At 46.0% G+C, this 15,344-nt stretch overlaps 1 protein-coding gene across 1 annotated transcript in view; it reads right to left on the minus strand.

Annotated features, from left to right (window-relative positions):
• Positions 1-15,344, minus strand: part of LOC118091630 (sodium channel protein type 5 subunit alpha-like) — a 298,412-nt gene that overhangs the window by 112,997 nt on the left and 170,071 nt on the right. The window contains exons 13-16 of the mRNA XM_060280924.1: positions 12,231-12,363; positions 7,974-8,212; positions 6,828-7,001; positions 5,009-5,365 (exon numbers count right to left, since the gene is read on the minus strand). Of these exons, the coding sequence (XP_060136907.1) occupies positions 5,009-5,365; positions 6,828-7,001; positions 7,974-8,212; positions 12,231-12,363 (903 nt within the window). The remainder of the gene's footprint in view (positions 1-5,008; positions 5,366-6,827; positions 7,002-7,973; positions 8,213-12,230; positions 12,364-15,344) is intronic.

Genomic DNA, 15,344 nt, shown 5'->3' on the forward strand with positions numbered 1-15,344 from the left:
AGGGTCTTCTCGGTTGTTGCTCCCAGACTTTAGAACTCCCTTCCTAGAGAATCTAGACTTGTCCTTCTGCCAGCAGGTGAATACTTTCCTCTTCCAACAGGGTTTGGGAACTGGCTGCTTTTAATGAGGGGGCTGGTGCCATGCTGTTTTTGTTGTTGTTGACTTTTAGAAGACATCTGAAGACAGCTCTGTTTAGGGAAGTTTTTAATGTTTGAAGTTTTATACTGGTTTTAATGTTCTGTTGAAAGCTGCCCAGACTGGGGAAACGCAGCCAGATGGGCATGGTAGAAATAAATTATTATTATTAATTATTATTATTATTTAGTGTGAATATTCTATTAATGTTTTAATTATTATTTTCTTCTGTGTCTTTAGCTATTCTTATTTTATATGTAAGTGGCCTTGAGTCCCTGGCAGGGAAAAGGCAGAGTATAAATAGAAGAAGAAGAAGAAGAAGAAGAAGAAGAAGAAGAAGAAGAAGAAGAAGAAGAAGAAGAAGAAGAAGAAGATCCTGTCGAATTAAAAGGGACTTATTTCTAGTTAACTGTGTGCAGAATTTCATCCTTAGTGTGGTGAAAGTTTTAGTTTTCTCTGTATGAGCCTTCTAAGGAAGGGCCTCACTGAAACATACTGTGAGGTATTTGAAGACCTGACATTGATCAATTGCATGATTTATCTACTGACTAGTGAAATTTGAGAGGCTTCTTTCCAAAGACCAGCACTTTGGTTTTCAAACAGTTTGTGGTTAATTGCTCCTCTTTACAGTATTTGCTGAGTTCGGATAACATCCTTTCTAGGCCCACATAGGTATAGGGGAGTAGGATCACATAATCAGGGAGTTGTACACATGACTCCATCAGAATTCTTTTTGTGCCCTATTTATGCGTACGTCCACTCCTGGGCATTGACAAAACACAGCACAACAAGAATATTAATGCAGTTGTAACTACAGCAACCTTATTTAGAGGAGTTTGTTGTTGTTGTTGTTTGTGGAGTTATCATGGTGCACAGGCACCCCAATAAAGAAGGGTGCATGAGAAGAGACATGGAAGGAGACATGAATGAAGTGAAAGCTTCAGCAAACTGCTTATGCACAGTTGTGTATATGAAATTCAGAAATTAAAACTGGAACTTTGGAATGCATTGCTTCCCCTGAAAAACCTGGGGAATCCCAATATCTGGGTAGAAATTCCAATGCGGAGAACTTTAGAAGCATCTCCTAGCCCCTGATAAAATAGTGTCTCTTAACCACAAGAAATGTAAAAAACATGTAACTGCTGGACTCTTGGTTATTTTCACATTAGCTGTCACCTGCCAGCAGGAATTTTGTCAGGTTTCATCAGAGGGTAAGCAGGCCAGACCACTCTATCAGTTCTGCTAAAAGACCAATTTTACTGGGCCTATCCTTCCTCAGCTGCCACCTGACAGCAGACATTTGGTCAGGCTGCTGCAGGGAGAGAATAGGACGTACTGTTGTCCAGTGCCACTGGGCCCTGACATGGCAGAAGCCAGGGAGACCAACAATAGGAGGCACCAGAACCAGTGACAGGCAGAGTCGACAAATTCTAGTTTCCTCCCTGCAGAGTTGTTTAGAGATTAAGGCGGAGGAAGCTGCTATACAGGACAGCCTCCTAACCTGGTTGCCAGTAAGATGGTAGGCAGGTAGGGGGGCAGGTAGGGGGCTGGCTGAGGACAGACTGAATTTGGTTGGGCACTGCTTCGTTCGCCCTAAAGGATCAACCTCCAACCGCCAAATCTAGATGCTCAGCCTTCGGCATCTCTGAACTCCTGAGCTTATGAAGCCGAGTACCATTCAGTCATCACAAGCTAAAAGCATGTTGCTTCTTTAAGAGGCCGGGAAATGCTTGCTCCATATCTCAGAAGACGGAGGTAGTGATCCGTCTGGATCTGTCTGGAAAGCAGGCTGGTGATGAAACAGGCCCAGAGATAGATGGTGAACCAGAAGACTGAAGAACTAAGATCAGCAGGGTTATAAGACAAGATGGAACCCTATTGGTCCACTGCGTCACCTGACACCTGCTAAGCTGACACCAGCAATATCACCTCTTGGGTCATCAAGACTTGATGAATAGTGGAGAGCAGGTTGGCAGCTCCCTTTCCTGCCATGATAACTGTCAGGGTTGTAGTGACTACTCTTGAGTAACGACCTTCCACATGCTTGTCTTTCAGACGTTTTTATTGGTGCACATTATTTACAGTGTAACGAACTGCTGATTCCATCTCTACCCGCTCAAGTCAGATTCCTGCACTGCCCCCCTCCGCGTTCTGGACCAACATAAAAGCCTCGGAACTGAGAAGTGCCTCCCTTTCCTCCTCCTCCTCCTCAATTCCGGTGTCGGGGGGACAGGTCTTCTGTCTGACCGATTCCTATATTCTCTTTCCCCCTCCCTCTCTCCCTGCCTATGGAGCAGGGGCTCTTGGATGTTGCCAGAGCCCTGGCACTCCCTCTCCGTTTCCTGACTCCCTCCATCAGACCCTTCGCTCTCATGACTGCTGGGAGACGGGCTGCTTCGGATGAAGGGGGGGGTTCTCTATAAGCCCTCCCCCTTACAACAACAGTGCCTGGGTTTTATTTCTGAAGTCCTTGGCTCAAGACCCCTGGGACTATACACTGACACAGCATCCAGATCTTTTATTCTGATGATATCACCAGATAACATGGATAGCTAGCTGCCGGTTGCTCTTGTGTGGCTTTTCTGCAAGGGACACTCTTGGCTGGGATGCCTTCGGGATCTGACCTTCCAGTAAGGTATGAAACCACGTGAATATCTCTTCAGAGGTGGCACAGAAAATTCCAGGCTCTCTCTCATGATAAAATGTATCAGGTGACCTAATTCATCTACTGTCTTGTTCAGAACTAAAGTGAGCGATGTGGTCACAAGCCCTGCATCTCAGGGTCGAAATTTCAGCATAGCTGTTTTAGAGGTCAGAGCTCCTAATGTATTTCTCCCCCTCCCTCTTGGCAACAAGATTTGTACTGCCAAGCAAGCATGTTAAGAATTTTCAAAATCACACACCACAAAACTCCCCTCTGAGTGACAGGTGGCATCACATGGTTCCTTGGTGTCACCTCACATGATGCAACAGGGGTACAATTACATTTTGTTGGCAATCGCTGGGACTCCTGACAGTGTGCCGTTAACGAGACACTCCATCGTTCCTTAATAACTTGCCAAGCCACAGTTTGCTGTATTAACCCCGTGACCTTCATTTCCATCTGAAATGCGCCAAACCATTTTGCAAGATCTTAACCGTAAACAGCATTATGCAAGGGTGGATAGTCCCGAAACCATTTCGGCGCAAGTGTGTGGGGCTCATTTCACCCATTCCCTGATTCTATCAGACCCTTGACGGCATTTGTCAACGACACTCCAAATGCAATGAGATTACAGTTGTGCATCATCATCACGGTGCTAAAGAGAGCTATGCAGACCCTAATTTGGTGGCCGTGGTCAAGATATTCAATTCCGCAGGGATGAATAACATAACCTGATGGGAAACTGGCAGCCTGGCCATAGTACTGCAATGTGCCAGAATGCATTTCAGGAAGTATGAGATAATGCCAAAGGCTTAGGAATCGCTGACATGCCTTTCCAGCTACAGATGTTAACACCTAGATGATCACTCATATCTTAAATTCAAGCCAAGATGAAGTTATTCTATACTGGAAGTATTCTACTGAGGCCTGGCTAGCTAGCTAGGAGAGCTTTGTAGAAACACAACCAGCTTATAGATCTCAATAGAGCAATACATTTAAAGGCTGGATAAGCAAGGATCGCATTTGGGGTGGCTTCCAAGTTTTTGGACTACAACTCCCATTATCCCTGACCATTGGCCATGCTGGCAGGGGCTGATGGGAGTTGAATTCCAACAACATCTGGAGGGTACCAGTATAGAGGATTGTAAGGTCTCCTTCTCACACATACACGTGAGCTGCTTCTCTTTTGTGCTACCCTACATGGCTGTGGGGTATGTGAGTGTGTGAATTCTGCAATGATGTGCATGGGTACAATTGCATGAGAAACTTGGGTGGTAGCCCACATGGTCCCATTTCTCTCTCTCTCTCTCTCTCTCTCTCTCTCTCTCTCTCTCTCTCTCTCTCTGTGTGTGTGTGTGTGTGTGTGTGTGAGAGAGAGAGAGAGAGAGAGAGAGAGAGAGAGAGAGACTGCATGAAATACCATTCAGATGAAGCTGTTCCCATGTGGTTGCATGCCTGTATGAAGGCTGGCATTCCAGGTTTTGGGCAAAGACTACATCTTCAGAGCAGGAGCTATAACACACACAGGCAAATGCTATGTCTCAGCCTCAGGTACACAACACAGTGTGACCAATTCAAGAGCACAAGCCTTTGAACCATGGTACCTGAAAGGAGATCCATGGACCCCCAACTCCCTGCCACACCACCACTTGAAAAGGCAACACAAGAGATGCGCTACCACCCTCTGAATCTAGAACATGACTGTAGTCTTCCAGTTCCTGCCAAGACAAGCTCCTGTGCTGCGTGTTGAGGATACTGAAAAGAGGCCCCCGAGGGTTTCTGTCTCAGTGTCCTGGTGCACAGAGCATTTTCGGTGTCCAGTGCTATCACCTCTGCCTTTACCTGTCTGAGGTGTGTTCCCTGAGGAAGGGTAAGGAAGGAGGCAGCAGCAATAGCGGCTACTCAAGGGTCTTTGAAAACACAACTCTAATCTGTTTGCTTCTGAGCAGGGCTGAGTTTTGTTCTGATCAACTTTGCACACAGTCGACTGGAGGATTTCATGTTTGTGAGCTTCTCTGATAGGTTTTCTTGTGACATACACAATGAGTCTGCATGAGGAATAACACATGTGGAGGGCACCTTCTAGGCTAGGTTCCAGGCTCAAAAGCCACAATGTCCTAAACATGAGCCCTGGAGACCCTGAAAACCAGCGGCTGTTGTGAATGGGGAGGCATGGCATGGCGGCGGAGAAACTCTTTCCAAAAGAAGAAAATGCCTTGTCATACTTACCACCAGGTTCCCAATCACCATGACCAGTAAAAAGACCAGAAGACACAGAGGTTGCCCGGCCACTTTCATACAGTCCCACATAGTCTCGATCCATTCGCCACAGAGGATGCGGAAGATGATGAGGAAGGAGTGGAAGAAGTCATTCATGTGCCAGCGGGGCAACCGATCCGTGGTGCTGATTCTCGTGACGTGCTTGTAGTACAGGTCCCCAAAGAGCTGCATGCCAACCACGGCGAAAATGAAGACGATGATGGCGAGAACGAGAGTGAGGTTCCCCAGAGCACCCACAGAGTTTCCGATGATTTTAATGAGAGTGTTTAAGGTTGGCCAAGACTTCGCGAGCTTGAAGACCCTCAGCTGTAAACCCAAAAAACACAAGACAACAACTGAGAACTTGCAGATAAACAAACACACAAGACAATTCTGCGTCTGGACAAGAAAAACACAGGAGGATGCATTCAAAATGCTAAACCGCACAAGGAGATTTGATTAGAAATCCACTGCGCTGGGATCCAGGCTGAAACACTTTTGCTGCCGCTCAGCAGCAGAGCATACACTTTGCCCGCAAAAGATCCCAGATTCATTCCCTGAAGAGTTGCTGCCAGTTAATGTAGACAATATTGAGCTATATGGCTCAATGTTCTAATTCTCTATAAGGCAGCTTCTGATGTTCCTCACACCCAATACAGAGCAGAGAACCCAATGGGTTACTTCACAAAAGGGATACAATGGGCTGCCTGACTCCTTTTGCTGTACCAGTTGGGTTGATTTTGTTGCGATGGAAAGTTTTTAGAGAGTAGAATAGAACAGGTAGAAACACCCCCTCTCTTTACCCAATTAGTCCTAGAGCAGGCATAGGCAGACTCTAGCCCTCCAGATGTTTGGGACTACAATTCCCATCATCCCTAGCTAACAGGACCAGTGGGAATTGCAGTCCCAAACATCTGAAGGGCTGGAGTTTGCCTATGCCTGTCCTAGAGCATCTTCTGTTACAGAAGAGGATATATGTGTTTGGGCAAGAGAGAGGGATCCAAGAAGCAGAGCAAACTAACAGGGCCCCATAATTTTAGCTGTTTATATGTCATGGCCTGCCTCTGGAACCCCCAGCATATTTAAAGCAAATAGTAAAAACTACTGGCTCTTCCATATCTGTCCCAGCTATTCTCCACAGTGTTGATATTTGCTTTGAAAAAAGCAAACAGACAAATAAATTATTAATCTTGCCAAGTGCTCCTGTCTTTTAGGTACATTTCAGCACCCTTTTGCCCTATGAGTGCTGCTGCTTTTTGGTGCTATTATCCATCTTCTTCTATGCCTTCAGAAACCTTGGCGTCATTTGCCCACAAACGAGGTCTGGCTGTGGAGGTTCTTGTTTTTTGAGCTTCTGAGACATCATCACACCGCTGCTGCGCGACACTGGCAAAGCCATGTGGGTCACCAACCAAGGCCGATTGGGTGACATGTCAGTGTGGACAACTGAGGGCAAAGACTGCAAGAGCCATGTAGAAAATGGGAAATAGAGCTGAGAATAAGCACATCAAAGCAATATGAACCAATAGACACCAAACAAAAGTAAGCCGTTTCAGCTTAGCCATAGCAGGTTACCCTGTAGTCTGAAAACTGTTACTTTCAAATGGTCTTATTGTGAAAAAGAGAAACAAGAAGCCATTTTTTAAATAATGCATGACAGAGCCGCAGTTTTCAGGTGAAAGAGTCGTGTGATTAAACAAATTCCCTCTAAAAACTGGTAAAAGGTGTTGCAATGGGTGTGCAAGACGGAGACAGACAGACAAGCAGACAAGCAGACGTAATACTTTACCAGTCTGAAGGAGCGTAACACAGACACATTTCCCATGCTGGAAAGACTAAGTTCCATCAGGCTTAGCGTGACAATTATACTGTCAAAAATATTCCAGCCTTGCTGAAAGTAGTAATAGGGATCCAGAGCTATGAGTTTGAAGACCATTTCAGCCGTAAAAATCCCAGTGAAGACCTGTGGAAAGGAACAGAATGCTAACCTGTAAGCAGGCTTCTCCCATCCCAGGTGGCTCCCTGCAATTGTGAGAGCACAGCTGGAGGAAGAGGGGTGCTTTCCTCCCAAAACTTCCTTTCTCACCTGCTGCAGGGCGCTAGATGCCTTAAAGTATTAGACAAACACCTGAGCTGTTTGAATCATGAACCCTCAATCTCAGGGGCATGGGTGTGAGCCCCACATTGGGCAAAAAGTTCCTGCATTGCAGGGGGTTGCCCCCCCCCCGGTTCCTTTCCAACTCTACAATTCTAGGAGAGTAACTGGATCCCTTCTGGGCTCACTCCGCACATGCAGAAGCATGAAGTGGGAGTGGAAAGGGTTCAGGAATGACCAGCTCAAATTTGAGACCTTCTGGAAAGAACATATGTTGCATATCAGTGAGACATGGTCTACCCCCTGCTGCATTCCACAATGGCATCCCAGCCCATAATGCCACCTGCAGCCTAAAGCAGTCCAGTCCAGTCTAGCACCTCAAGATCCTGCCACTTTATTTTGCTGCGAGGGTGGACTAAGTCTTAGAGGGTTTTTACAAAATAGTTTTAGCCAATAGTATTTCTTAGAGTGCTGAATGGCACTATTTGGCGGGAAGAAACTCCAACGAAAATCCTTATTATTACATATTTTTACATAGCTGCTTATTTGTATATATTTTAAAATTTTATATATGGGTGTTGTTGTTTTTATGGCCTATATTTGTAATGCCTAAAAATGGTTTGGTGAAGTAAGGAAAGAATTTACAGAAGATTGGGTGCCATACAGTCAATAGCCATGTTAGCTAAAAGGAACTTCAAGATTCCACTGTGCAAGTGATGAGCATCCGCAGGCAACTGGCCAACCGCTGTTGGAAACAGGATGCTAGCCTGGACAGGCCCTTGTTGCTCCGGTTCTCTCTGCCTGAAAACACTGCATCCATGTTGAGAAGAATCTGCTTACCAGATTACCGATGTTGAGCACGTTCTCGAATTCCTCCGTCATCTTGTAGTGATCCATGGCCATGAAGAGAGTGTTCATCACAATGCAAAGGGTGATCGTGAGGTCACTGAAGGGGTCCATGATGATGAACCTCACTTTCTTCTTGATCAACAGCCACAACGGGCAACACTCCCAAATGAGAAAGCGGACGGCAAAATGATTCCAGCAGGGGGGACACTTCTGTTGGGATTCCTCAAGCTCTAAGTGAGAAGGAGCAAGGCACACGACGCAGAGGTGAGCGGATGGCAGGCAAGCAAGGAAACAGACACATTCCATTGAGCTTTTAAACTTCTCCATCCAGCTGCCAAGCCTCTCCATCCAACCACACCTTCTCCCAAGGCCACGTCCTCCAAACTGCCATGGCTCTGCACCTTCGCTTTTTTGCCTGGTTGGAATATGTCCCTGAACTGTGGGGATGTGGCTGTAATTCTGCATGGCTGCAACGCAGCGTAAGTGGCGGTTCCCTCGCTACAAGAAGCCAAGTTACAGGGAACCAGGCAGAGGGCCTTCTCGGTAGTGGCACCCACCCTGTGGAATCCCTCCCACTAGAGGTCAAAGAGAACAACAATTACCAGACCTTTAGAAGGCATCTCAAGGCAGCCCTGTTTAGGGAAGCTTTTAATGTTTGATGGATTTCTGTATTTTAGTGTTGTGTTGGAAGCCACCCAGAGTGGCTGGGGGAACCCGGCCAGATGGGCGGGGTATAAATAATAAATTAATTATTATTATTATTATTATTATTATTATTATTATTATTATTATTAGCCAAAGTAGCAGTTACATCTGTTGCTCTGCTCACAATTGCTTCCAGCCCTATCCACCACTGGCAAGTGCCCCCCCCAACCCCAGAAGGCTGCTCAAAATGGAATGCAGCCACCAGGCTTAAATCTCTGATTTAAACCCAGTTATATTTCTTCAAAAGGACAACTTACACCTTCAGGTGCGTTGCTTCATTTCGATCATCTGCTATTGATATTGCCACTGCCGCCACGCACTGATCTACACAGCGGCAGTGATATGCTAGTTAATAGCAACCTAGGATTTATTCCCTATTATGATATCAAATATTAATATATATAATAATATATTGTCTACTAAGTTCCACAGCAAGTGGCAGAGCACATGCTTGATTCATTTATTCATTAAATGCCTTCGTTTCTGCCCTGCTTTGGATAGAGAACACTTGGCAGCTTACAACAGAAGCATACTGTACTTTAAAAACACACACCCATATTTACAAAGAGCCTTAGAACCAACACATTGCTGAAAATACAGTAAACAGAGACTATAATAACTCTCTGCAGAATCATACCACAGAAATGACATTCAAAAGCCTGCCACTTGCTCTGCAGTTCAATAGAATGGAGGCAAAACCACCCCAAAGCATCCATTGGCAGGGAAGAGGGCTAAAATTGTGACAGTATCTGGACTGGAGCCTGGATAGTTCAGTTGGTTAGAGCGTGGTTCTGATAACGCCAAGGTTGCAGGTTCGATCTCCATATGGGCCAGTTGCATATTCCTGCATTGTAGGGGGTTGGACTAGCTCAGGGCTTAGGCAAACTCCGGCCCTCCAGATGTTTGGGACTACAATTCCCATCATAGAATCGTAGAGTTGGAAGAGACCACAAGGGCCATCCAGTCCAACCCCCTGCCAAGCAGGAAACACCATCAAAACATTCTTGACATATGCCTGTGAAGCCTTTGCTTAAAGACCTCCAAAGAAGGAGACTCCACCACACTCCTTGGTAGCAAATCCCACTGCCAAACAGCTCTTACTGTCAGGAAGTTCTTCCTAATGGCCCTCTTAGCTAGGGATGATGGGAATTGTAGTCCCAAACATCTGGAGGGCCAGAGTTTACCTATGCCTGGACTAGCTGATCCTTGTTGTCCCTTCCAACTCTACAATTCTATGACCTTATTCTTTGCAGTAGACATAGAATCATAGAGTTGGAAGAGAGCACAAGGGCCATCCAGTCCAACCCCCTGCCGAGCAGGAAACACCATCAAAGCATTCTTGACATTTGCCTGTCAAGCCTCTGCTTAATGAATTACTGCTAGCGTTAGCCGAAGAAATACAACAAATAGAGTTTTTTTGAAGCAGACATGCAAGATCAGTCGCATGTGTGCTAATAATAATAATAATAATAATACCCCGTCCATATTTGGTGTGTGTGTGTGTGCACGCGCGCGCACGCACGCAACAACACAGGCATATAATACAGTGAGAAGAGCCATAAATCAGTTGCAAAGCGCATGTGTTAGAAGCAGAAGGTCTAGCTTCAACCCTGGTGCGTCCAAGTGAGCAGACCAGCCAGCAGGTGAAGCCAGACACCTCTGCTGGTAACCCTAAAGAGGCACTGCCAGTCAAAGTACAGGTGGTCAAACAGCCTGACATGCACAACGGCAGTTTCCTGCATCCCACTATCGGTTGTTGTAAACAAAAGCGGAATCCAACCTTGTCCAAATGACCTTGCTTCCTGCCGCTTGGCCAACTTTGGCACCACAGTGTGACATGGCAAATAACCGCGTCAGCTATATGTCTGTTCCTTACTAGCTTTCGTTTCTGAAAGCCACGGCAGTCATGACAGCCTTTGTTAAAGGTGACCCATGCAGAAATGCTTGGGCCACTGCCATCTTACATTTCTTCGTGGTTGATACAGAATTTAACAAGATCTCTCTCTCTCTCGAGCACAGCAAGGTCAGGAATCACTGGATTGTTTAGATAAAAAAATACCCCAACCCCAAAACCACAGCATCTTCTTCTCAGGCCTGGTCCAACATAAGGCTAAGGTGGCAATGTACTGCATCATTTCTGAATATAGAGCAGGCAGTCACAATTTTAAATAAGCTCCCAAATTAAAAGCAAACCCCCAAATCTTGCAAATAGAAAGCCAGCAGAGCAGGCAAACTGCTGGATGAGAACATTTTTCTGTTTCATGTTCATTTTTTATATGTTTGTTTTCTGTGGGTAGAAGGCAGGATGCAAAGGTTAAGAAGATAAATGTTTTATTCCCCACATGGTGTTTGAACTGGTGCAGTCCACTAGCCAGTTCAGCACACACCAGCCTTAGACAAGAACTTCCAAATAATAGCAGAAATTTCAGACACTTAGCCAGATTCCATTTTGGAGATTTTTGTGTGGGTGTGCAAAGCTTCTTTCCTTCGTAAGTTCATAATTAGCAGCATTCATGCAGTGCTGATAAGCACAGCACATCTATCAGCTCCCTCTACAGAAAAGCAAACCTTGGAGGAGGAATTGTGAGGGCAGATCCTTGCACCCAAAGTTGGGCAGGAGATGCAGACAGGAAAACCAGACAGCAGTAATCAATAAATAATATTTAAAATAAAATGGAAGACGAAAGAAAGGATCTTCTGATACCTAAATTAAAACTACAGGCTTAAGAAATATATTTTTGACGATGCTTTGCCTCCACAAGGAAGACTTTTGGCCAAAATGGGTTGGACAACCTTTAAGCTCTAAATCAGGGTTTCCCAAACTTCAGTCTCCAGCTGTTCTTGGAGGAAAACTCCCATCATTCCTGACCACTGGCCCTACTAGCTAAGGATGATGGGGGTTGTAGTCTAGAAACAGCTGGAGACCCAAGTTTTGGAAACAATATTGTTTTGCGGATTACGAGTGCTATAATGCTTTGTGAATTTTATAACATGACTCTTCTTGTGGTTGCGCTGTTTAGCCTGATTTTAAACTGTTTTGTTAACAGTGTTTTATAGAAGGTGGTTGTTTTAATTTCTGATGTTCCACTGTGTTATTATTTATTGCATGTAAGCTGCTTTGTGACTCGTGTGAGCGAAAAGTAGCATAGAAATATAATAAATGAATGAAAATGAATAAATTGCCACATACAGGCTGTGAACCCACTGACTTCTGAGAAAGCATGCCTAGGATTGCACTGCCAAGTACCCAAAGCTAGATACCAGGTTTCCATGGAATTGAGAGAAGTAGGAGGATGCCATCAAATTTGGGAGTGTGGGAGGGAAAGGCTTAGAACTGGTCTGGGGAAGGAAGTTCAAAGCGCAATCACAGTCATGTTCCATGGAAAGTTACAGGGGAAGCTATACGGCCATCTCTTGCAGATGCTCCCATATCAAAGGTCCTATCCGGTGCGAAGCAACTGAGCTAGATGGACCACGGCCTGCCATTCTCTCAAGATTCTCTGACTGTGTACTTAGAGAGAGCAGCTGGACTTAACATCTTACCTTCCATGGCACTGGTAATAATGCTGACGGCACTCACAGCTCGTTGCCTTTGGAAACGTCCCTCGGATTGATCCACAGAAAGGCGGTGTGGTGACAGAAGCTGCTTCTTGTTCACTTCTTCAGACGGAGTGGTCTGTTTCAACAAATGCATCCAGTTAGTAACACACGAACCCTGATTGCTTTATTAAATTGCCGGCTGGTTTCCATTTTTGGCCCTTCCAAAAGAAGCAAAGGCATCGGTTGATATGCTCGAGGAGACTAGCCTTTTATGTGCCTTTATCATATGGGACAGCTCAGCTGGTAGAGCACGAGACTCTTAATCTCAGGGTTGTGGGTTCAAGCCCCCACTCTGAGCAAAAAGATTCCTGCACTGCAAGGGGTTGTACTAGATGACACTTGCGGTCCCTTCCAACTGTGAGTTCTAAGGAAGACAGTGCTCACTCAGCCTTTTAAGCTGCAGTTGTGTACAACATGTTGATAGCAGGAGGGGAGATACAGTAAGATACTTTATAAAGCCTGGAAGGAGAGTCTTTGCCTGGTGCCTAGAGGATAACCATGCTGGTGCCAGGCAGGCCTACCTGGAGAGGGAAGTCCACCAAGAGTGCTGCCTCAACTGAAAAGGCTCTGTCTTCCTGGTTGCCACCTGCCTTACTTTGGATAGTGGCAGGATAGTGGGCACATGGCAGAATATGGTCTCAATATGACTTCAGCACCAAGTCCAGTTAATATGGGAGCTGATGTTCCTCCAGAGAGCTTAGTATTTAAGCTGTTTGTGGCCTTTAAAGCACCAGCACTCCCAATTTTGTTTGGAAATGGACCAGCAGCCAGATGGGAATCGAGTGTGAGATATACATCTAAGGAGGGAAGGGCAGGGAAGGAAACATGACCTAGGAATTAAAATAGGCCCACAAATCCCAAGGACAGTTCTGTTGCCCAAAGGTGCATTGCTTCATCTATTAGCCTCCTACAGATTGACTAAAAACCTAGGTAGGAAAAGTGTGAAGAAGCTAGAGGAGGGGGAATACACCAGGGAGTGAGTGGACCACATCTCTCTCCATTTGGACTGATTGAAAACGTTTCCCACTTGAATTGGTCTAATACCATGGAGACAAATAAATTGCTTTACAATTTACATGTAAATGAAGATCCATAGCACTATCAAGTGCATCTGTCTTTTGAGAGCTTGCGGTTGGAAAGTACGGCAACAAGGAGAGAGGCTGCACTCTAAAGCTATTTGGGCACAGGTGCATCTTAGAGGTGAAAGGAAATTTCAGAAGAGTGGAGGTTATGAGCCACTGAAGCTCAGGTCTGAGCCACAATAAGTCCAACACTGCTACCAGCCAGCCCTCCCTTACAAAAGCAGGGAGTGGTTTTGGGGAGGACTGATAAAAATTGGGCATGGATATCTGGGGAATTTTTCAAGAGCATCGTTTGTTGCAAGGGTACACAGTACAATTCCTGGTACAATGCATTAAACAGGTAGGCAACAACAACTTCCATGCACCTAGGAAGGAAGGAAGGAAGGAAGGAAGGAAGGAAGGAAGGAAGGAAGGAAGGAAGGAAGGAGGGCCGTCTCAAGCTGGTCGGGCGCCCTGGCGCGGAGATTGCTCCGGCGCCCCCGCCCTGGTGGGTGGGCGCAGCACACAGTGCCCTCCTGCCGGCCCCGCACCACCGAGACTACCCCTAGAGCCGGGCCAGGAAGGAAGGAAGGAAGGAAGGAAGGAAGGAAGGAAGGAAGGAAGGAAGGAAGGAAGGAAGGAAGGAAGGAAGGAAGGAAGGACACTTCTGAACATGTTAAGCAGCTTCAAGCCCTAAGGATGAGTCTAACAATGCCCACTGTGCAGGGACTAGCAGGGGAAGCTGGGAGATCAATCTCCTCTGAGCTTGGTTTTCCAGAACTCAGAAAGACTCTGAACATTTTCTGGGAATTTTCCAAGAAAGCTCAGAAAAAGCAAAGTCATTATGAGGTGAGCCAGGTAAAGCTCGCCCATCAGTGACAAAGCTTTAATTTGCCATGTACATCGGGAGCTTTTAAAGCATTAAAGATTGCTTAAGCAGGCTACAATGTAAATGACAGACCTAATGCAACACAAGCACAAGAAATTGATGAGACTCGGGATGTAGCATAATGAACTATTGGCCTCAAACATGTAGGATTAAATCCCAGAATGTCATCACCTGGGAGTTCTCTCTGCAAAGAAACGAAGCAACCCCCCCCCCCCAACACTGAGAAATTTTGCCAACCAGATCAAAACCCTTCTTGCTTGTCCTTAAGTCCTTCTGAAACTTCACCCTCTGCATTTGCTTTGGGCAACATCTAATGGCAACTTGTGTGTTACCTAGTTCTGGAAAGGCTGTGTGGTGGAGCTTCACACTTTTTTTGTTTCTGCTTAGACTGAGAGCTTTATAGGACATGCAGACTCCACCTCTACCAGGCTTTCATCCAGGTCCTGATCCAGGCAAGTGTTCACATGAGTTTCCCTCTCCTCCCAAGTTGACGCATATACACCTAGCCAGGTACTTTGCCTGAAGCTCTTGCCTGAAATCCGCCCTCCTTTGCTCTTGAAGCCTTGGGGGTGACAAGGAAGAGGAGTCATAAGATCACAAGTAGAGTCTACTGGATCGGGCCAATGACCCCTCCAGTCCATTCATTTGTCTAATCCTGCCCCCTACAGCAATAGAGAACAGGCCTCCTCCATCTTCTTCATGACAGCCTTTCTTATTTTTGAAGATCACTATCATGTCCCTCCCCCACTAAATTTATGTTCCCCGGGCTAAGCAGACCCAGTGCTTTCAACTGTTCCTGTTAGGACTCGCCCCAAGGTGGGCAAGGGGTGGCATGCCAAAGGCAGCCGTTAAAAGGTTCAAATGGACAGAGGCAGGTTGTGGAATCCAAGGCAGGCAACCAGGGGGGTTGGGTTCAATAGGGCAACACTACAGGGGAGAGGGGAATTGGCCAAGTGAGATTCCCTCCATTGAGACAAGTTGCCCAAACTGAGGAACAAGATTGGGGGACATAAATAGCACCTTGAAAAGAGGAATTGGCCTCCGGAGCCAGGACTGATATTGCAGCCTAGGTGCTACCCCAGAAGTGCAGAGCTCAATCTGCCAGAA

The sequence above is a fragment of the Zootoca vivipara genome, chromosome 12, assembly GCF_963506605.1.
Source record: "Zootoca vivipara chromosome 12, rZooViv1.1, whole genome shotgun sequence".
Lineage (NCBI taxonomy): Eukaryota > Metazoa > Chordata > Lepidosauria > Squamata > Lacertidae > Zootoca > Zootoca vivipara.